Source organism: Vidua macroura, chromosome Z (genome assembly GCF_024509145.1).
Source record: "Vidua macroura isolate BioBank_ID:100142 chromosome Z, ASM2450914v1, whole genome shotgun sequence".
Taxonomy (NCBI): Eukaryota; Metazoa; Chordata; class Aves; order Passeriformes; family Viduidae; genus Vidua; species Vidua macroura.
Window position 1 is genome coordinate 66313834 of NC_071611.1, and position 24112 is coordinate 66337945.

The 24112-nt window shown below is 41.9% G+C and overlaps 1 protein-coding gene across 4 annotated transcripts in view; it reads right to left on the minus strand.

The window, feature by feature from the left end:
• CAST (calpastatin) overlaps positions 1 to 23638 on the minus strand; it is a 57873-nt gene extending 34235 nt beyond the window's left edge. For 2 of the 4 annotated variants that reach the window (XM_054002762.1, XM_054002760.1), the window contains exons 1-3: positions 23564 to 23638; positions 18352 to 18417; positions 10604 to 10675 (exon numbers count right to left, since the gene is read on the minus strand). In XM_054002762.1, coding sequence (XP_053858737.1) covers positions 10604 to 10675; positions 18352 to 18417; positions 23564 to 23605 — 180 coding nt within the window. In that variant the 5' untranslated portion in view covers positions 23606 to 23638. Of the gene's footprint in view, positions 1 to 2470; positions 2490 to 10603; positions 10676 to 18351; positions 18418 to 23362; positions 23417 to 23563 lie in introns of those variants that run through there. The other 2 variants (XM_054002761.1, XM_054002763.1) reach the window with 2 other exon arrangements.
• Positions 23639 to 24112: the final 474 nt, after the last annotated feature.

Consider the following 24112-nt stretch of genomic DNA (forward strand, 5'->3'; position numbering starts at 1 on the left):
AAACAAATAAGGGAAGAGGAGTCTGGGAAAAAGTAATCTGTTGCTGTGACAACGTAAATATATATATGTAAAATATAACTTTCAACCTCTTTGGCTTCCCTAGCTTCTCTAGGTCAAGTGCTAGCACAACTTTCACCATCACACTGCAGCAGAGATGAATATTGAAAGATATGAGGGCAGGTTTAGGGGGAAAAATTAAGAAAAAGTATGTATGAGGAAATTAGTGGCAGAAAAAGGTGAGTCAGGACCTGATGTTTTGTACTCTGGTCAGGGCCCCAAGAAGATGGGAAACAAAGAAGTTACTTAGCCTTTAATAAAGAATCTTTCAGGTCTGTGCTCAAAGATCTTCCTTCTGGAGGGAAGAGTCACTCTGAGGCAAAGGCTACCTGTATAAATCAGGCACCTCCAGCTCTAGCAGCCTTTGGGGGAGCTTGTATAAACATTTTTAGAGTGATCTAGCTGAACTCAGTCTGGAGCAGAGGACTGAAGAGCTACCCAAGTTCTCCTGTGGGCTAACACGCCCCCAGTATGACTGAGCTGGGACTGCTTCTCAGGCTCAGAGCTCACAACACCTATGATTTCACAATTACTAACTCACAGGGTGTTAATGCAAGGGAAAACCTAATCTTTCTGACTATGAGTGGCTGCTTCTTTCCATGAATGGCCCTAATACTGAGCTTTAATTAATGGCACTTGTAAGAGGTGGGCAGCAAAAGCTCTTCAGAGAACCATTGTGAAAAATAATGGGTTATTTCCCTGAAGTGTGAAATACCGCTTGAGCTGTTAAGAGGTTAAACCTCTCACTTGCTTTGATTGTGTGTAGCAAGGGCTGTGCAGCCCTCCCATCCCTGGACACACACACAGGAGGCAGAAGGTGGGACAGGGATAGCACAAAGGGGGCATGTGTGCACATGTACAAATAAATACCTGAATCTATAAACATGCATATTTAAAGCTACACAGCATGTCAGATGTGCAGTGACTGAAAATGGGAAAAAATATTAACTCTTTATATATCTTTTATTGCTGCAGTATCTATAATAGCTGAGTTTAAAAATTACAACTTTGTGTGCTCCTGTGTCATTTTCTATCTCAAGTAATTTGGGAAATACTCTACTATTTTGCCACTGCTGCTCTTATATGTAGCTCTACTATTACATTTCTAAGAAAAACAACTGCTTTTGTTTGAGGGAACACTCAAGAGAAAAATAAAAAATACCCACAACAAGCAAGAAAACAATATTCTTCTCAAGATTTTAAGCTCTCAGTTAATTTTGTAGGGGCTTACTATTAAGAGCTCAATGAAATGGAAGAGCAGGATGCAGGTTTCTAGTTAGTACCTGTGTATTTCTCAAACACTTGTGTAGTTGTTTGTAGAGATGCTTCCTTGTTCTTTTAGCATTCATAAACTCCGCTGATGTGAATATAACTGAAAAATAGCTACAATCTATTACTATCATTATAGTTCAAATTTCTGCAGCTACTATTGTGAAAAAGAATAACCCTAAAATTTCATTATTCTGCCATCTTCTCACCACGCAGAACAAGTATTTGCAACCATTATGAATCTATACCCAGAAGCAAGATCAACAATCATTTAGAGATGGTAAAAGACACAAAGAAAATACAGCCATTTCCCCATGAAACAAAAACATGACAATTTTTTAAAGGAACTGCTTTGAACCAGGAGATTGAGGTGCTGATTAGCTTGTAAAGACTCTTTTATGGCCTCAAGTGCTGCTAAATTTATTTATGCTCATGGAACATTGAGCCAGACAACTTCCATTACACAGATTCATGGTTTCTTCTACTTTGAATACTAGAATAAAATTTCTGCCATTCTGGCACAGAGACGAAACTCTTCAACACTTCACTACGAATTTTATGCACCAGCTAAAGCTGGTTAACCACACTACTCAAATTTAATGCAACAGGTTTTTAAGCAGTGTTTTTAGAGGCAACCTACTTGCATTTGAATTTGGTCACACTAAGTGAAATGTTATCAAGCAAACCAGTGAGTAAGATCAGTATTATATTTACCACAGTGTAGAACAAGGCCTCACATCTAGAAACTGCCAAACCACCTTTAGCTGAGATGTCTGTTTTAAGATGTATGGATTGCAGCAATATAATTCAGGCCCAAGGCTTAATACTGGCATGTTTGTTTTTCTTTATTTCAGCAAGTGTTAAGACTCTGAAACAGCTTTATGCTGGAACAAAACACAACTAAGACTAGTGAATGACAATTCACTTTAAGTAATTTTTGTACTATTTCACTCTTCCTTTAACTTCCAACACCTCAGTTTATGCTCACTTATATGCAGGAAGTCAAAAAAATTTATAAGTATCCTGCAGCTGATGGCAAGAAGTACTGTGCCTGTTTGCTTCTTCTGGAAGCAGAGGGAAAGAGTTTGCTAGCTGATCACAGGTAATGCACAGTATTTATACAGCAAGAACTTTACATACTCACAGTTCAATTTGTGGCCCTCAGGAATTACTTAGACTCCAGCATGCAGCTTGGCTTACTGCTTTAAAGACTTCACTATATGCAAAGGCAATTTCTATTTAATGTTCTTCCATGATATTGGAAGTGATCTGGAAAAAAAGTCAGTATATTCCAATCGGGGTAACAGACTTCATCTGCTGCCTTCACATTCTGTGTATCTGCAAAAAGACCACTTCAGTATCTCAGGCTGCACAATCCTTGTTTCTTTTAAATTAATCAACAATCAGCTTTAAACTCTCCATTCTTATTTCTCCTTAAAGCTCTTCAATTACCTCCTCCCGGAAACTTCCTGCTTCTGTGACAATGAACTACAAGCTGGCACGCACTGAAATTTCACTTCCACTCAGTCATATTCAGATATTAGAAGCAGTACCCTAGTCCTGTCAAGCCTCTTCTCAGGTTCCCACTCTGCACAAGAGAGGATTACAGTAATGTATGAGCCGGTCACTGTAGACGAGCTCTCCTGTTTTTGTGGACAGCTCAAAAATCCTCTTTTCAGTTTTGCCTCATGTGAGCATTTAGCTGCAACTTTCTCCAGCCAACTGTTTCCATTCTCTGCATGCTGTTTCAAACACCAGAACATTCCACAGTTGTCTACAGCAGCAAGCTGAAGGCTGACAAATAAGCACCAGGAAAATAGGAGATTAGGTGCCAGGCACATGCCACGCGGCACTGCTGAGCTCAGCTAGGATTTGTGTCACCTGGTCTGCAGTGTCACACCACACTCTGCTCTGCAGGGCGGGGATGAAAAAGGGAGTCACAAACAGAACCAGGGAGCCACAAAGAGAACCAGAGTACCACAAACAGAACCAGGGTGCCACAAACAGAACCAGGGTCCTCTAAAGGAGTGGGGTGTGGGGGTTGAAAAAGCTACGTAAAACACAACTTCATCTTGAGGCTAAAGGTCTCAGAGGTTATAAATTCAATTATTTCCACTGCAGCAATCAAGCCAGGCAATACCAATGTGAGAGCAGCACTCGGAACAGGAAATTTGTTTTTCGCTCCCAGAATGCAGAGGAAATGGAAAGAAAAAATTATTCATGAATAGCTGTATATGGACTGACATGCACTCATGGCTACCAAAATGAATGGAGAACACGGGAGAATAAATAAAAAACACCAAATCAAGGAATCTTACTAGTTGCCTGTTAAAATATAATCCAAGGACAATGCTGCATAACCAGGGTGGTGGTGGTATGTCGCTGGGCTTTGTTCTTAGATAATTTTAGAAAATTTCAACATTGTTTTATTGTTCCCACATAAAAGAGGCAGATTGGGGCACTTCCTGCTTCAGTATTGGCTTCAACTTAAAATCACTTCAGAAGGGCCTTCAGCATGCTCTGGAGGAATAACTGCATTATGGTTCAGTTAAAAAATACGAAATCTCCACTGTGGTGAGGTTTTATCTTGCCTTACAGGGGTCTTCCCTCCTGGGGATCAAAAATGTTGATTTTCTAGTTGGTTCCAGCACTTTTGCTGAGCATGGCATAAAGGCAGGCACAGACCTGACTTCTTCCATAAAACCAGCAGAGTTTCTGAGCCTTAAGGACCTCCCAAAGAGTGCTGAAGGCCACCACCCTCCCTGTCTCCCTGCCAGGTTCTCCCTTTGGCAGAAGAGACTCTGGAAAAAGCCCCAGAGTGTTAATGAGCACAGCATCCTCTTCTCAGGGAAATAAAGGGCAGAAATGGTGACAGTGGAGAGGCTGGAGACCAAGTCAGTGAAAAAACAGCTCCTTTGCTTTCTGGAGAGAGAGGTTTCTTGTCTACCCTCACTCCCAGTCCTCCAAGGGCCACCAGGGCAGCACAGCCTTGCCCAGAATTCAAACTGGGAGTGTCGCTCTAATGTGCAAAGCTCTACAACTGGAGCTGTGAGGAAAAACTGGTCATGGAACTAATTTCTGCAACTCCAACATCAGAAACAGAATTTTCTGCAAGCTCTACATACCCCAAGTATATAACCACTCAAAGGAAACAAAAAAAGCCCCAAACCCAAAAAAACCCAAAACCCCAAACCAAAAAAGCACTGTTATACAAAAAAAAAAAAAAAAAAAAAAAAAAAAAAAAAAAAAAAAAAAGAGAGATCAATAAGTACTCAGCAGAGGTGTCTACAACATTTAAAAATTCTGGGCTATTTCATGCACTACTTTAACTTTCTCCAAAGGAGAGAGAATATTACCAACAATAATCAAACAGTGGCGTTATTTAAGTAATACCTACCTATCTAATTTTCACTACTGCAGAAACAATACAAACAATTTACTGAAAACCATTATTTTTTTCCCCAGATGTTTTAGTATATTTTAGATATGCTAAAACATATCTAAAACATATATTTTTACGTGCAATAAACTACTGATACCTGAGCACATTTCAAACAAGAAGTTGCTCTTGCAGATCACCACACCCTGACTATGCAATACTCTGTACAGGCATACAGGCCCTGCATTAGTATTCCAAAAAAATCACACAGATCTTGGAAGCCAGAACAGCGTGGGCTGTGAGCAAGGAAAAAATACCAACCACGCCCCAAAACAAAAATATAAATACAGAACAACTTAGACACCGCTTTTAAAGCTTGCTCTTCCTTGTCCCTCTCTTCTCCAAACTGCTGTGTCACGTGGTGTCTGAAAAGGCTGTTTCCAGTATGTTCAAATAAATAAATTCAAAAGCTTATTAACCACACACTGCTCTGGAATGCCTCAAGCCTGCTGACAGGGGAGGCACGCCAGAAAGCCCTGGAGCTGGCAGCCTGTGTTATTGCAGCCCACAAAATTCCCAGAAGAGGGGGAGAAAGGGGAGAAAACAAACAAAAAAAGAAAAGAAACTACAGCATGAGCAGAAACAAGCCTCACGCAGAGGCAGCAGGAGAGCAAAGCAGGAACAGCTAACTCACTCGGGGGACGTGTGGCTCCTGTCTGCTGCAGGGACACGGCTGCTCCTCGCCCTGGCACTGGGGCTGTGGCTGTGGCTTCCGGGAGCTGCTGGCCAAGCCAAGCCCTTGGCAAGCCGGAGTGCTGAGCCACATAATCCCCACCCAGCAGCACGGGGAGGGCACCCAGACCTGCAGGTTCGGGCTCCCACACTGAGCCACAGTGAGCAAACCCCTCCTGCTGCTCCTTCTGGGGTTGCCTCTGGAGCTGGCCAGACCAGGGTCCCAGCTGTCACTGACCTGTCACTGAGAGCCACACAGCAAAAGTGAGGGATGAAACTAAATTCAGCATCCAAAAAGCAATATTTGCCTCCCACCTTTTGATTTCTCAGCGCTGGTGCCAAGGGAAGGAGCCTGCACATTTCCCCTCAGCCCTATTATGAGTTCATGGTCTCTAAATTTGGACTGATTACCCAGACACTCCGAGTACATGAATGTTACTAATTGAAAGTAATTGAGATGCTTTAGGCCACTTAAGGCCTGAACTTGACTGACTAGGGCTATTTTTAAGCATAACAAACCCCAATAATCTGTATTAGTTTAGAAATTAACAGGTGCTTCTTGAAATACCAGTAGTGATCTGCTCTTGAATTTCTTTTTGCCATATAATCAAATTTTCAATACCTGTGGTATTATGGGAGAGATTGGGTTTTTTTCCAAGAAAAAGCCCTGCGCCATTACAAAACCTTCAGCCACTTTTTCATAATAGCCTCTGTATTGCCTTTATCTTGAATGAATAATAATAAGAAATAAGTCAGCCCTGGAAGAGAATTAGAAAGGGATAAACATCTGCAGACTGACAAAGAAAATATCCCATTTCTGAGTGAAGTATAGAATTTTTCTTGTGAAAGGGTTGTGCTATTTTGACCACTGCACAGCTCTACAAGTTGCAAATCCTGTATCTTCACACAAAGCCAACTCTTCCATGCACGAGGCATCTTTTGTACTCCAGCAGCTTCCAAATTTTAATGTTTAGGTCTATTTTTAGTGTGCCCCTGCCACCGAGAAAGCCAGCACTGTTCTCCACACAGGCACAGCCTTCCTGATTTTCACATGCTGCCAACAGCTCTGAGGGCAACTTTGAGGAAGTTTGCCACAGGATTTGCCACAGTCCTGCTGCAGAACACCTAAAAATTGTGAATCTGTGTCATGACACACATCCCTCCCACAAAGAACATTGAAATTAAGTCCTCAGATAACCTGAATTGTTATTTTTCTGAATAATCTCAAATTTTGGAGGTAGCCTTTCCAACCTTCACAAGATGACTGGAAATGTAAGAATAAATTTATGCATTTCTCTGGACATTCCCAAACAATCCTGTGACTTCAGATGCCTTCTATTGAAAAATTCCTTCCTTCACAATTCCTTCCTTTGCCTCTGCAAAGCTCACAAAATAAAAATTTAGTGACAGTGAATAAGGTGTGTAGCAGAAAAAAACCACTGACAGTAGGTGTCATTTTGGTGATAAACTAGATAAATTTGCCTGCTGCAAAAATAGTAGGGATTTCACTCAAAGATACTTATCAACTGCTGCTATTTTTCCATGTTTTCTTGTTTGTTGCATGAGAAAGCAGAGAGAATTCCCTTTAGAACAATGTTAATTTGGGTGCCAGTGAAAAATAATTAACCTTAAATTTCTTTAATCATTAAGGTCAAGAAGCTTCCTCTGAAAACCTGAACAATAATATTAATAATAATTATTATTATTAATAATAATTAATAATAATAACAATAATCATTTTTAAAAACCAACTACATTTCCACCACTGCTTCAATAGGCCATAAAAGCAATACAGATTCTCACTTCTCTAAGCTATAGGAGGCAGCCAGAAAAAGAATATAATTACTTATTAAGAGCAATGCAAAAAATCTGCTACATAAAAAGCAGCAAAACTCCATTTGTTATCAACAGAAATACCATATAAGAACACAAAGATCCAGGAAGGGTGGCTGGATCCAGCTGTGTTCAAGTATTAGTCCCTTCTATTAATAGACACGATTGAACACTGAGGTGGAAATTGGCTTTCCTGATGGCTGTGGAACTGGCAAAATCTTCATTAAAGGCTGTAAAAGGAAACGCAGCAGCACTGGCAGGAGAGGGAGGAGGTTAGTTCAGTTTTTCCTTCCCACTGCTGCCTGCTAATCCTGGCAGCCATGACCTGGTTTGTGCACCTTGGCAGTCAGTGTGTGCATGGAAGAGGCTGCTCTTAGCTAACCCAGTAAACATTCCTGATGATGACAGCTTTACCTGAACCTCCCTTTTCACTCCATTTACCTGCCTAGCTAGGTGCTCACTGAAAACCCCCCTGGGACAAACCAGCAGTCGAAGAGGACTCCCCCATCAGAGAGGAAAGAAAGGTTTGTCAAAGAAACAAAGGCATCAGAACACCTGCTTCAGTGAAGCCTCTCTAAATTATCCATCTGGATTTGAGTCACACAAAAACTGGGCATGTCCAGGTTGCTGACTGAGCTTCCTGAGTGGCCTCAGTGCAGAGGAGGAGGCAGGAGAGGCAGCACTTCTTGCACCACAGGGACACTTAGGCAGACAATTAACACCCCTGTCAGAGCACAGGGAGCAGAGGCAGTGAGTAAACACTGGCTGCAATTCCAGGAACTCCGGAGTGACACAACAGAGAGTAACACACGGGTAAAATGAAGCCACAGACAACTGCATTTCTGAGGGACAGTGTATGAAAACAACGCGAGGCAGCTGAATACTCTCCCTTGGACAAGCAGACTGCCCACATGCTCAGGCATGACACAGCGACAATCCTTTAGCACACACAAGCTCCTGCATCTGAAAGCCAGAAACCCCAGAAGAAACAAGCCATCAATTATTACTACTTACTAGATGAAGGAAAAATTACCCAGGTTGATGTGGAGGCAGCAAACCCCCTCTTGACTCTTCTGTTTAATGAATTTCACCATAAGGTAGGAACAGGTAAAAAAATAAAGTGCAGGAGCTGGAACAACTTAACTATCCCCCCTACCTTGCCTCTGGTAAAGATTTAGAAATTTATCTGGGATAAGTAATGACAAGTAAGTACTACTGACCAACAGAATTATTAAAGCTACATTGGGGGAAATGAATAATAGAAGAAACAGCAGTCCCAAACTGTCCAAAATCCTGTGGAGTATTTCTGATTGCACTAAAAGATTTGATCTGGTTTTGCAGGAAAGCAGAAATTGCTGCCTTTACCTTTTAAGAAATACTTCCCTTCCTGAAAAATTCCTGGTTAAAAAAAAAAAATGAACCTGCAAAATTATTGTTTTCAATAGATATTTTTAGAGACAAAAATAAAGGCGAAAAAGAAAACAGCCAGACAAATGGCTTGAAAAAAGGTATGGGTGGCACAAACTACAACAAATGTCTGAGTTTTCCTTATTTTAAGTAACACTATGGGATCACAGGGGTTTGTTGAGAGTAAAAGTTACAATTAGCACAAGATTTAGCCTAAGTGAAAAAAGGTGGAAATGGCTGAGTGGGAACTTAAAAGGCTGAACTTGAATTAGCTCTTGATTAAAAGTCAGTATTAGATAGTATGAGGTGACTATTTTTGTAGTACATAATCTTTAGAGTAAGTATGCTGGAATGTCACAGAAACTGGAGAGTACTGCTAAAATACACATTCTAAGTTGCCATAACCTAATATACAGCAATTCCTGGCAATTCCATTGCATTATTTTTATCATACTACCTTCTAGTTCTTAGGCTTAATAGCATGTATGAATTGTGCCTTCCACACTTAGAAGTTCTTTCTACTTATCATAGAAAGAACATATACTGAAAAAAAAAAATACTCAGAGCTGTGTTAGCCAGCAAATTAGATGTAAGCATCCCTGGGACTAGGCAGCTGGTGACATCGAGGTTGAGTAGGAGGAGTAAACTTTGGCAAAGTGCAAGGAATAGTAAGAAAAGAAAAGAAAAAAAAAAAAAAAAAAAAAAAATTAAAAATGCTGGGCTGTTTTTAGTAATAGATAGAAACATTGAAAGCAAGGGACAGCAAGATTTATATCTTTGTGTCCTCCCTCACTGAGTAAAAAGCAAAAATAAATTACTTAGGAAGCATGCAGATATCTTAAGTGTATTATTTTACAAAAGCACTGACTAAAAAAGTAAAAAATACCATTCAAAAGCAGAAACACTTCCTGCTGTTAGGATCCTTCCAATAATAGGCTCCCTCCAGACATGGAATGGTGTGGTGGACTGTGGACTCCTCTCAGCCAGCTGCACATCTTGGGTGAGCTGAGGAGCTGAAAAGCCCCTGGATCACACATGGGAGTCAAGGTGGGTTGAGAAATATGTCAAAAGGTGTTTCTGAAACCCATAATTTCAAGTACAGGACACGGTACCAGAACTAAACAAAGACACTGATCTTGTCTCCACTGCTGACCAGCACCCAGCTGCCTCACTCTTGATATTGCCATGAAAATGGGCCCAGTCTGAGTTCTCCCTGGACTAAACTTTGCTGTCAGACTTCACTAAATTCCATCAAAAATATTTCTTTATCTCAGTAAAGCATATTGCTGCTTCTCTTCTAAGTGGTCTGCATTTTACTCACCTGTGACAATTATGCATCTAACAATGGCTACCAGGTGCAGCATCAGCAAGAGCATTTTCAACACCCTCTTTCAATACCCTGCAAGACCTGAGCACACTGCTTCCCCTGAAAGAATATCACCTGCACTCCTTTGCAATTCAGCTTTAAAATGCTTCTTGAATTATCAGCTGAACTGCTCTGGGGGCAATGAAAGAAAAAACAAGCTGTCAGTTCTTCCAACTCACCAAGTTCCACCAAGTAAACAGAACCCAAAAAATACCAACACTTCAGGGTGCAAAAAGAAACACAGCCCCCCAAAAGTCAAATGAAGGTGCCCACTGACATCAACAGGGCCAGGATTCTTTAAAATAACTGTGAGATTAACAAAGAACATGTGAAAAGGGAGAAGGTTCCCATTTATTTCCTCACAATGTCAACACTGGGGTTTTGCTGACTTGTGCTCCCCCTTCCTTTCAACAGGTTACAATTTGTAGCAAGTCATGAAGAGCACCCCTGTGATGTTGAATGTTGGCAAACAAATAATTTTCAATCCCAATGCAGGGCATGGAGTCACACCACATTCTCTCCACATGTAAAAAAAAATCATATTCTTAAACACACATTACCAGAGCAGAAGCAGCTGCTCCACTTGTCTCTGTTTTGAGTGGCTGGCTGACATTAGCACTTGCTTGTTTCTTCTAGAAAATAAAAAGACATAATAAAGATCAGAAATGTCAATGTAGGAAAAGAAAAGCCAAGTAAAACTGTGAAGCAAGCAAACAAAAAAACCCAACCAAACCCAAAGTATTAAAAAAAAGAAAAAGCACACTTAAAAATTTCCCCTAAAACATTTTTGCAAGGCAAGTCATCAAAAAATGAACTCTTCTACGTAACTTTAATTCACACAGGCACATTTCAGAGCCCAGAAATGTGCACACCCAGTACAGCCCGAGTTCTCCTGCAGTGTTTTATGGAGGATACATAAATCTGCTCTATTTCCTGTGGCACAGCGACTCCATTTTAAGCTAACAGTTAAAGCAACAGTATCTATATAAAAAGTATCACGACAACAAGAGGGGCAAGCTATTGCTGTTTAGACAGGATGTGAGTGGCCAACCAGAAGGTAACATCCTAGGGCAAGGAAGTAAAGATACAAAGTTAAGGGCAAAATCATGCTTTTTCTAAGAAGTGCAAGATTCACAATGCAATAAAAGATTTCACATTTCAACAAGCAGGGCAGGCTGCAGAAGGACCAGAGATTCAACCAGCAAACTCAGAAGCTCCAGTTTTCAATGGATGGGACACCAGAATTGTAACAATGTGGGAGATCCAGAGACCTCTGCCATTCAGGTAATTCTCCTCTTTCTGGTTTTGTTTGAAAACAAAAAGCTAGAGCAAAGATGCACATTCAACAGTCACCTCCAGAGATGAGGCAGAGGGCCATGTACACAAGATTAATATGACCAAAATATGGCCCAAATCTGAAACTAAGAGGCATCTTACATCCAGGATCACCATGGGGAAAAAAAATGACATCCCAGTAACAGGCCACAGGATGCTGCAAAACCCAAGGCTAACAGTGTTTTTTTGCCTGTTAAAAGGATGTTAGGAGTGTTCCAGCCCAGGACTTTCCTGCACAGCCACTGAAGTCCAGTGCTGCAGCCCATTACAGACCTGCCCAGAACCTGAGATCTCTGCCTAGGCTGAGGGATGTGGTTAAAGGAAAAAGCAGCAGCAAAGCCCAGAGACACCCCAAACACACCCCAGAGACACACAGGAACCTCACCACAGCCCCCCTCCATCATGTGTCAGTCAGGTTTGTCTTGGTATTTTCTCCTCTGACAACACAATCCTAAGGGAGCAGACAGTCTCCTTGCACATACTCTGCAAATCTGGTTACAATGAACATTTTTAACTCCCTAAGGAAGGAAGCAGTGTTCCAGCTGAGGTGGTAATGATCCTGGAGGCAGGTGATGGAGGTGTGATGCATTTACAATTTTGTAAATCAGTACTGAGATGCAGAACACCTCGGGCCTTGTCTCTGATGTAGTGCACTGAAGACTCTGTAGTGGACATTACCCACAAATCTTTTCAAATTTTAATTAAGTTGTCCAAGTAGCTCAAAGTCTGAAGTGCTAGCCTCCCCTTTTCAAAGAGAAAAAATAATAATAAAAAAGAAGTCACCATAAAAGAATCATTAAAAAAAAAAAAAAAAAAAAAAAAAAAAGGCAGCAAAACTGAAGAGCAATCAGAATTGTGGGCACACCTTCATCACCACAGATCTCAACTGCCATCTCATGCTCAGCCTTTGGCTCAGGGTCTATGGTGTTCAAGATTTACCTTTGGTACCAAAGACTATGTCTAACAGAACTGTGATGCTCTGAAAATATAATAGAATCACAGAATTCCACAAATTCATAGAGTACTGTTTTAGAGAAGGGAGTCTTTATGACACTTACCAGCATACTCAAAATTTCAGGCACAAGGATAGCTTTCCCCACCTCCCAGCAAGTCTGAGCTACCAAAAAAGTCTCAAAAAAACAAACCAATCCAAACCAAACTAACAATTAAAGAAAAACAAAAAAAAAAACAAACAAAAAACCACCAAACCAAAACCACCAAACAACCCCCCAAATAAAAACCAAAAAGAGCCCACAAACCCAAAAAACCCAAACCAAAAACCAGACCAAAAACCAGAAATAAAAAATCCCACCTCCCAACTCGACCCCCTCAAAAAAAAAGAAAAAAAGAAGTCCCCCTAAAAAATGACAAAAACAACCAAATAAGGAAACCCTCCCCTCGAAAAACAGAACCAGCTAACCGAGTGAAATAAATCCTTGTTCAGAGTATGAACTTGTGTTAACCAACTAAACAGAATAAAGTGTTAATGCCAATAATTATTTGGTGGTAAACCAAATACGCCAAAATGCCAAAAGTGTTAATGCCAATAATTATTTGGTGGTAAACCAAACAATAAGCAATAAAAGATAGAGAAGAAAAATTAACAAATAAATTGTTCTCTACAACAGAGAAAGACTACCTGGAGATAAGCCATGTGGAAGTTGAAGCCATCGTATCAAATGAGTATCATTCAGTGAATACTGACCACAGCACATGGAGTAACACATATTTTAGTTCCCAGAGTCATCTTTCAACAGCAACTTCTTTGGTATCTATGCATCCCTTAATACATTTGTAAAAGCAGAAGCTCTGGCCACATCATTCAATGTTTATCATTCAATTCAGGTTTATCCTTCTTTCACCCTTATTATGATAAGGATGTTAAGGTGTTTCCCAAGATGTTCCCTCCATGCAAACCAGCTCAGATGCCCTTCATTGACAAATACATCATCTTCTCTCCCTCCAAGGACTGGAAGAGTAATTTTCTTCTGTGACTTTCTCAGACACAAACAACTGAAGAATTACCTTGAAGCTGTATTCACATCTTGCTTTCCAACCTGATATTAACAGAGACAATGAATTATCAATGCATAACTTCTTTATTAAATGAATTAAAAGAATTATGGGCCTGTAAAGAATTGTGTGTGAAGTAATAAAAGCTGTGGCACACAGGTACTGATAATTTACTCTTCATTGTTAGCAGCGGCTTCAAAAAGACAGAACACTGTTTCAGAGTGGAATATTAATTCTGCAGGTTTAATAAGGGGGAGATGAAATATACATTCTTCTGCTAAATGAATTTGCAAAGGAAGATGTATCAAGACTGGTGTCCAGAAATGTGGACTTAGTGTTCATTCTGGACTACAACATTCAAGTGTTCATTGTAAGATTGCAGTAAGAATGCTTACAGTATACATGCCCTGAGGACAAAAAACCACAAGAGGCAAGGATGTGCAGTCTCTGTTCTGCAAATATTTTTGACAACCATCAGCAGCATTTCAGCCTCCTCCATCAATCTTTCATTCAAGAACAGCTCGAGCAGCAACCACTCTATCTTCCTTCTGAAGGCAGAGACTTACATGACAACAGCTCTCAGCAAGTGCCAGAATTTAACAGAAATAATAGTATTTTTCAACTACCCTTGGCATTTTAGCCAAAAGAAGCACCAAAACAGAAAAGGGAGAGAGCTAAAGAAGCTGCTGCTGTGTTTCTCAGAACCTTCCCACTCCTCTACTGAAGATGAATTAAGGCCACAATCCTCTCCACCAGTGCCAAGGTGCTGTGAGGCACAAAGGAGAAGGAAAACAAACAAACAATGCAGATATAAATTAATATTTTGGTACCAAAGTAAAAACAAACCTCACAAACACCCTAGGTAAAAACTACCCATGCACTCCCACAACTCAGACCAGCAGTGGGCACCCCAATGAGATTTTCAACAGTCATAATGCCTTTACTCAGCAGTAATGCTTTTTCTGGATAAGGAATCCTAAGTGACAAGCCTCAGGATTAAAAGGTATCACAGCCACACTGATTTCAGAGCAAAGAATCAATTCTAAAAGGATAGCGATGCTTTAGCACCAATCATCACTGTCATCCTTTTGAAATAAGAATATATTTCCTGATAAGTACAATGAGCTGAACAAGCAGGTTCTGCCTACATTCCTGTAAAGAACAACTCAAAATGCGAGGACACGTTAGAGAGGGTCCTGTTTCACACCATACCTGGTGAAATACGGCCTCACTCTAAGGTGGGGCTTCCAATTCCCACAATATATGACTTTATCTTCCTTTTTAATATCACATTTTCATATCCAGACAGCAGCCATGCACAGGCTGGGCTTTTACACAGATACAGAATCTCTCCTCAGTATTTCCCTCTGAGACAGTAAAAAGAGAACAGGCCTCTCTCCACATTAACATGGATCTACTCAGAGCAGGGGGGTTTCAGAGCACAGCCACACACAACGTGAGCACTTGTTCCGCATTATTCTTGTGAATTTCATGTGGCTGTGTAGCAGAACACACTGTGCCCCAAGGGCAGCCCTCTGACAGGCAGCACTGACTGGACATGGCGTGCAAGATTAGGACAGCAGGACCATGTGCCTCATCACAGTGCAAGACCTGCCTTCCTGAGTTTGGATAAGCTTCACTTTTATCATTCCCCTGTCTCCAGCAGTGGTCAGCAGCATATAGGAAAGAAAACAAAACCAGTTATGTAGAAATAGTTCAGGTCTATGTTGATACTTCTTCTAAATACTCATCCAGACTCAGTCTGTGGGCCAGGAATTTCTTAAGTTCAGTGTATTTTATAAATCACCCTGGGTTTTTCTTCAGTGATTTTGTGCCATCTGCCCTTGAAAGCATTTATATTTTAGCATCCAAGAGCTTCTATAGCACTCTTACCCCAATGGTCTCAAAAATGGAAGTGATCTGAAATTGGTAGAAAGGCACACACATACGTAAGCTAAAGACAATGCCCAGATGGGACTAAAACAAAACCAAGCTGTCCCTCACATACTGACAAACTGCTAAAAGCCTTGGAACACCAGGAAGCAAGGGGAAGAAAGGAAATTTACTATTCCACACTCTTTGCAATGGCATGCTGCAAACACGTTGGCTCAGGCCCACACTGTCATATCACAGTGAGAGAACAGAGGGGCAGACCCAGGGAACCTGCAGCACACCACTCACTTCTGCTGGATGGTAGCTGCATCCCAGCTGCAACAATATGCCACAGCTTCATGTGCATGAGCAACCAGCAATTCCAACAACCACCTTTTCTTTTCTGTTAACACCCACCTATTATTATTGGTGCTTTAAATGGAAGGGATGGGACTACAGTCGGGCTAAAAACAATTTATTGCTCAGATAAACATCAGTCACAAAGGCTGTGAGATTTTTAAAAGCAAACAGTCGGCCATAGCTCAAAGTAGTCATAACTACTTTGTTACAAGACAATTTATAACTTTTTAACCCTATGGGCAGTTGCTACAAAGTTTATTTTGCATTTTTAACCTATCACTTTTACTTAGTTCTGCTGCAAGGAGTATACTTTTATTCAATGGGCTACTATCACAACTACACACGTATCTTTCTATTATAACTTCTGAACTCTTAGCTTACTCTATACACTACATTATTACACTATACACCCTTCACCATCTTATCAATACAGTTTCTTACTTACTTAAGGCATACTCTTACTTACAACTATAGAAACATAATTTTATAGTTTTTCTGCTTAATGTCTGTGTACTTTATTTTTACATCAATCTATGTTTCTTCTAAGGCTGCACATCAAATCCTGCAGTGTCTGTGGAAGTTTCTATTTTTCCATTTCCCACTTTCACTAATACACACACCCACAAGTAAAGCTGAAATGAGATTCTCAGGTGTTTTTTTTTTTTCAAGATTTTCAGAAGTGTCTGATTATCCCTAGAAGGTGAACTCAATAAATGTAAGGTTCTAACAACCAAGACATCAAGATTTTAAGACAGATCCCTATGACTTGAGCCCTGGAGCAATGCCTAATAGCACATACACTTTTATTGACATCTACACTGATGAACTGCTTTTATTTTTTTTTTTTTTTTTCGATTACATATTCTAACACATCTGGAACTTCCAGTACATCTTTTGCTTGTTTCCACAAGGCTCCATGCACAGATACACACTCAGCTGCTCATCACTGGACTGACAGATTGTATCAATCTCAACACAAAGCTGACCCTGTCTGTGCAAGCAGATCCCCCATCCTGTCTAGACTCACAGCTTGAGCAGCACTGCTGAAATTATGCAAACAAATATGACAGTGTCTTTCCTTGGCTGGTATCTTAAGGCAATGAAGTGATGGAGAACAATCTTTCCAAGGACAACATGACCCTGTCCACCATGGTATCACAGCTCCATCCCTTCTTACCGAACAGGTTTCTATCTATAGCAAACCTGCTGTGTTTTCTTCAGTCTGCTTTTAAGTCTCCAAGAAGAAAGGGTTAAGAAGCCTCTTCTACACCCTAACACTATTCATGGGGAGTTAATCTTGATGCTGTAGCTAACTGGCATCTCCCACTCAAACCAGCATCGGGCCCTTCCTAAGTTTACTTTTCAAAACTCTGCCCTCCTTCTCTCACTCCCTCAGGACTATATATCCAAAGAATCTGAGGGACAAGAGTTGTTTGGTGTTATTTCTGATTAAACAACAACCATACTGATTTTACTGTTTTCCTTTCAGTACGGATACAAACTCTTCAAAAACCTCAATATTTTCTTGTAATTTTTCTAATGTCAAACCTTTTCTAGCAGGCAGGTGAACAAACTCAATATTCTAGACAACATTGCCCAAAGCTCTCTGCAGATATATTAGAAATCTCTGCCTCAAAAAACAAAGACTATAGGAATTATCTCTGACTTTTAAACAAAAATGTAACTTTGCAGACGCTTGGAAAAGTTGTTGAAAGATTTTTGAGTTGCTTCCTCAACCGCTTAACAAATCAGAGCATTTTGGAGGTAGGTATGAGTCACAGTGGGGTCAATGTCCCTCAACAGGTCTCTGGAAGAGGTTTTTGATCTATTTCCACTTTTAAGCACAGCAGAGTGGATGGAGCAAATAAAACATATGAAGAAATTCACAAGAGGAAGCATACAGTATTCTAACACGCAGTATTCTAAGGACTCAAAAAGCAGAAGTATCCGGACAATAAATTTTAGTGAGAGTCTTTGTTTTGCTGGATCTTCCCAATAAGAGGTCAGAAACATTAGCCCTAGAACTCTGAACTACAAGCCTCAACTCCCACCCTTACCACAAAAAAATGTCAACACTTCTCTAATGTGAAGAACAATGTCCAGTCAAAGAATATGGCATTAAACCAAGAATGTATAAATGCACAGTGATATTCATAAAAAAAACCAAGCTGTCTGGAGAGGAAAGGTGGAACATATTCTAAGGCTAGAGAACTTTTCCTTGTCTTTCTGACAGGAAAGAAAAGCAATTGCTTGAATCATCTACTTCAGAGGACTGTAACAAAAGCATTCACTGACCCTGATTGCAGTGTAGTCAAACAGGCTTAGGCAAAGTTATTTCCCACACAGCTTCTGCTGTGGATGAACCACCAGGTGGAAAGCATCAGGGTGAACTCCCTTCACCTGTACTTCTGTGCAACTCAAAAACCAGGGCCACCAGATGTGCCCCACACTGTACCGGCACTGCACAGCAGACACTTCACTGAGGTAACTTCCATGGACACCAGTGTGAAGTGTTAGGGAAAAGTACGCACAGAACAAAAAAATCATTTCCAGTAGGCTGCTCAGCAGCACAAGACAAAACTAAATGTTCCCAGGATGAATAATGACTGTCTGGAGTCATCAGTTTATCATCCAAAAACTACCACTTTGCTATCAAAAGGCAAAAATCAGTATAGAGGAAATTCATTACCAACTTTTCTTCTTAATATATTCAAACACTTGGATTTACCTCTTCCACTTCTGCTTTTTTCTCTCCTGCCTTGGAAGAAGCTTCACTTGCCTTCTTGTCACCATGCTGTGAACAGAGAAAATAGATGTGTAGTTATTTAGACCTTAAGTCTTACCTTGCACACAAAGAAATTCTCAAACTTCCTAGTACAAGAATGATTCCCTTCAGCTACCAGTAATATGACAGTTTTTCTTCTCACTAATGAACAGGATTTATAAATGGCCCACTGGATAACTTCAAGAGAAATCAGTCATAAGGTCATGACTCTTAGGGCAGTTACATGACTGATCTCATGAAAAGTTCTGGAAGATATTCAGCTTATCACTCATCCCTCACCAGCACAGCACTCTCCAGTGCTTGTTTTGGAAATGTCAGAACCACAGGTTTCAGCAGCAACTGAGCAGCTCTCAGAGACACCAACATGATCTGTGCAACCCTCCAACATCTGAACTCCCCTCAGACACACTGAAATGTTTGTTATGCCCAGCCCTCTTCACCTGAAAGAAATCTGTTGTCATGATTTCTGCAATTCTACTGCTGATACAGAAAAAAAAAAATGCTCCAACAGTTCAGGCACAGGTGCATATTAGGAAATACTGTTCTTCCAGGATCCCTGAACCTCCTGCATCTTTTATCTCCTCTTCCTTTCACTTAACCTGATGTAGAATCCCAGTAGCTTCCCATGTGCAGCAAAGAAAGGCACATTTTGCTCAGCACACACACTGGTATTTAGCATGTTGTAACTGTCTGCCTCTCTGAAAAATGGTGAACATGGTCCCTCAAAAAATCTCTTTTTCAAAAATAGTAAGACCAAAAAGCAAGAAGTTTATATAAAATATATTATAATATAAAAGGCAACATAATACAGGTACTCTCTAGTATCTCAGCTAGTCTAACTTCCCACAGCAACTGAGACATCTGGGAGGGAGAGTTCACGTCTGGTCTGTTTCGTTAAGTAAAGACAGGAGATGATTCAAGACCCATTTATTCCCTTCTGTTTTTGGGACTGAGCAGCAGGAGGCAGAGCCTGCTAATCCACCAAGTAATGAGTTCCTGCAGATTTTTCTTTACATGGCTATAGGCAGAAAGTAATGATCCATGTATCACTGCACTATCTTCAACAGAAATCAGTTCCAGCACAACAGCAGGAGAAAATGCAGGCTGAAAAAAATACTATAACAACAAAAATTTCAATAATTGTTTTGGACAACCTCTAATAATTCAAGTTTTTAAAATGAATTTGGTTATGACTAAGACACTCAATGAGTTTTAAATTTGGAAATGCTATAGTCATATTCCAAATGTGCCTCTTTAGAGGAAAAACAAGACCCCTTTGGTTGTCTATTCAGGTAAGAGATTGATTCACTGCTCCATAATAGCACTTCCAGTAGAGACACAATTTACCCAGCTGTCTGTGCTTTTTACTGCTACAATAAAGGCACATCGCACACGTTATCAGTAAGAGCAGTGCCAGTGAGTCTCCTGTTGCTGACAGAACAGGAATTTCAGAGACAGCACTGCCATAAGGCTCAGGAGTTAAAGGAGAACACTGTTGATCAGGCTCTATTCTTGCATGGATACCCTCAGCATAAAAATGCTCAAAAAATCAAGTATTATCCTGAATCCACCTATCCACCTACTAAAGACTTCTCTTGCTTTCATTTGTTTTCTTCTTCAAATTCAGACATAGCCTTAAAAGCAGCAACACCAATTGAAGTGCGTACACATGCGTCTCTAGATGTTTTGGGGTTTTTTTGGTTTTTTGGGGTTTTTTTGTGGGTTTTTTTTTTTGTTTGTTTGTTTGTTTTGGTTTTGGTTTTTTTCTTTTTTTTTTTTTTTTTTTTTTTTGGTTTGGTTTTTTTTTTTTTCCTTTTACTAAACCAGGTTAGGGAATGTAGGAACTAAATACTTGCTTCTTACTAAGCACACCAGGCCTTTATCAGGGCTGAATCTGTGTTACCCTTCCTCCCTAAGTCCACCTCCTCATCTTCACACTAAAGAAACCCACAGCAGACAGGACAATGGCACCAAAAGAGCATCCAGACCCAGAACTAGGAGGGACATATGGAAGGGGACTGGCAGGATTCCCTCAACCTCAGGCAGAACAACTCCCTGAGGGATCCCAAGGCAGCTTCGGTGCCCAGAGAGGATGCAGAACAGGACGAGGACCACAGCTTTGCTATCCCTAAACTCAAGTCAGAGAGACACTAAAAGCATGCCATCTTCCCTCCAGAAGGCAACGTCAAACAGCATCTATAAAAAAGAGACTGACTCAGAGGACAAATATGTTTATTCCAACTCAGGAAACAAAGCATATATGGTCAGACCAGAGCAGTTTTGTTTTGTTTTGTTTTTTTCCCAGTACGTTGAGTAATGCACTGTGTACACACAGAGCCCTGATACTCACTCCCTGGCCTCAGATAATAAAAGAGCCTGTGAAAGTACTGCCTTGCAGGAAAGTCTGCTGTCCTGAGGAGGTAACCTGGGAAAGCACAGCTTCACAGTATACCTGGGGAAACCATGCTGGTTCCCTGAACAGCTGATGCATAAGGTATGATGAAGGACCCTATTTCAATAATGCCCTTCAACAACTCTTTTTCTGAATTTTCAAGCTTTGAAATCCTCCACTAAAAAAAATGAAATATACAAAAAGAAATAAAACAAAAAACGAACCCAAAAACCCCAAACAAACAACAACAAAAAACGAACACAAAAAACCCCAAACCAAACCAAAAAAAAAAAAAAAAAAAAAAACCACAAAAAAACTGAAACCAAAACAAAAAAACAACCAAACCAAACAAGAAAAAAAACCCAAAAAACCAAACAACAACAACAAAAACCAAGAACAACACCAACAAAAAAACGCAGTAAATCAATCTGCTTAGTCAGAAGGCTAAGCTCAGGTTTTGTGGGACAGTGTACATCCACTGCTCATTCATATTCACAACTCATGATGACAAGCTGACTTCTTCTTTGGGCACCCTTTCCTTTTCCTGCTCAAATTCCAGGGCCAGAGACACAGATTCATAACCAGACAGTGTGTCAGAGCAGCTCCAGCTCTCTTACATCAACAGTGGGTGTACAGCTGAAGTGACAATTTTAGTTTAATTCATGAGCTAACAATTCCTTGTAGCTTTTAAGCTGGCTCAAAATATTTTCCAACCTTACTAACTAAAAAAAAAAAAAAAAAAAACCCACACAATCCTACCCATAATTACATGTTCACAAAGATATGTGTCATGAGCAAGAAAGTTTACCCTGAGATCTTCATCCTGTTCTAAAGTGCACAAAAATGTCACCACACTATTAAGACACACCTTTAAACTTCTGACTCAAACAGCACTCATAAACTAGAAAGTAACTGGTGAAAAAGCACAGAGAAAATTACTAACAACTGAATAGACACTGATGCGCACAAAAATCCAACCCTCACTAAAGGCTTTGCTTGCAAGAAATTCTTTCTAAACCTCAGGAGATTCAGAAGGCATTAACAAGCCTTTGATTTAAGGCCACTGTGCAGCATCTTGGAGGACTTGCAGTAACTGGGTGAGAAGTGAAGTCTTGCAAGATTCTCAGCTAAAGTCAATCAACTCAGCATTACAGCTATTTAAGGAGATGGGAATCTGACTTTTGCTCTCAGCTGGAACTGGGAAGAAGACAGAGATCTTTTACACTGCTTGGAAAATTGTCAGATGTAAAGCGTTGCCAGGGGAGCTACAATCAAGCCAGGTAAGGAATCGAAAGGTGAAACCCAGATTGTTACTGCATCCAATCCCAGCTTTAACTACACCACCCAGTAAAAACGTTAATCTCCTTTGTGTCTGTCTCTCTCACCCACCTCTCCTGCCTCTCCTACCTCCCTATGCACAGGAGAGGACTCCAGTCCCACGTGGAGGCCCACAAGTGCCAGCAACCACAACCAGGGGTTTCCAAAAGAGCAGCTGTGGGAGCAGTTTTCTTAACTCATCACACACAGCCATGTCTTGATATCTTTTCTTCCCTTGGATGCAATGACACAGAGCTAACGAGGCCTTTTACATCCATTCCATAGCTTAGTGCAGTAATTCTCAAACTTTCACCTTTGTGATTTTGTGTCACCTCCACGACACTGATTTGACTTAACACAATGACTGACACCTGAAAACACTGATCCAAGCTACATGAAGCAACTTAAAAGTACAGTTATAATGTCAAGAGGTTTCATCTACCTGATCATGTATTTTGGAAATGCATTAAAGTGATATTTTCTCTGAAACCAACATTTCACAACATATGCTTTCTGTAAAACTTTAACAGAATGCAAACTTTTTTCCTTTTCATCATTCCACACAGAGGCCAACCGCTTCCTCCTACGTGTAATAAAAGTGCATAAAGGTTTCTTAAAGGCTTTTTAAAGCCTTTTAAAGCAGTCGCGGGTTCGTCAAAGTAATGAGCAGCGACCCAAGTCCATCCAAACCACACGGAGCCGTCAGAGAGCTGTGGTTTTGCTCGGGGAGGATCTGGCAAGCGACGGCTCTTCCCGGCAGCACCGCCACCACCCACCTGCCGTGAAGAACACGCTCCTGGGAAAAAGCGCACCGCAGTTTTTCCCAAAACAGGAACATTCCCACATAAAATCCTGTTTTACGCGTTCTGGTGCGGTTTCATCACCCCGCAAGCCTGCCTTACTCGGGCGACGACGAAAACTGCTAACAGCACCAAAATCCCCAGCTTCCTGTGTCGCTTTCTGGGATGGGATGCGGACGGACAGCTGGAGCGCACGGCCTTTCCCCCTGACCTGAAGCACTGGGGCATTTTATTTTAAAAGGCGCTGCCTCGCCTCTAGCCGCACCACAACCCCCTTTCCTCACCCGCTTCTCCATCCCGAACGCCGGGGAGCGGCGGGAGCATCGGGTGCATCCTGCCCGCCCCACCCCGCGCTCCCGCCGGCCGCTCCCGCGGGGCTCCCAGGGCGGTCCCGGCTCCCCACCGGGGTGGTCCCGGCTCTGCCGGGGCTTTCCCCCGCACTCACCATGGCGTACCACCAGCGGGCGAAAGCCATGGCGCTGCTGCTGCTCCTCCTGCCCGCGCTGCCCGGCACTGCCCGGGACGTGCCCAGGGCGGTGCCGGTGCGGAGCCGCTCCCCCGCCGGGGCCGCGGGGCACCAGGGGCAGCGCGGAGCGGCATCGCCACCCTCATCACACCCCTCCCCTCATCCCCGAGTCCGCCTTACCGCCGCGGGCAGTGGCTGCCTGCCCGTCCCGGGCGCCGACATGCCGATCCCGGGCAAGAGGAGCGGCGGCTGCCCGGTCGCTCGCAGCTCCACGGGCGGCTGGAACGGCCGTCGGTCCCTCCCCTTCCTGCCGGGGCCGAGCCGGGACGGGGGAACCAGGGGGGCCGCGAGTGCGGGCAGGACGGCGCTCAGCTGGAGCGAGAGTGGCTTTTCTTTAAAATAGCGTTGTTTTGGGGGCCTGCGGGGAGGAGCGCACAGACTTGCTTCTCCTCACGGAAGTCGTTCCCTTTGGGAAAGCGTTTGGGTGTCTGCAGCCGACCCAAGGTGGCTCCAGGCTCCATGGCAGCCCCCAGCGAGGATTTTGTCCTTCCCCCGAGATAGAGCAGGGCGGAGGGTGCTTGGGGCTCCCCAACACCAGGATCCTCCACCGGCCTCTCGCCGGCTCCTTTGCCAGCTTGCCTCCAAATTGGGCACCCTGTTCCTATGACAGCCTTCTTCCCCAGCCATTGCATCCTGGCTCCTCCACCACCCTCTGGCTTCTGTGCCGGC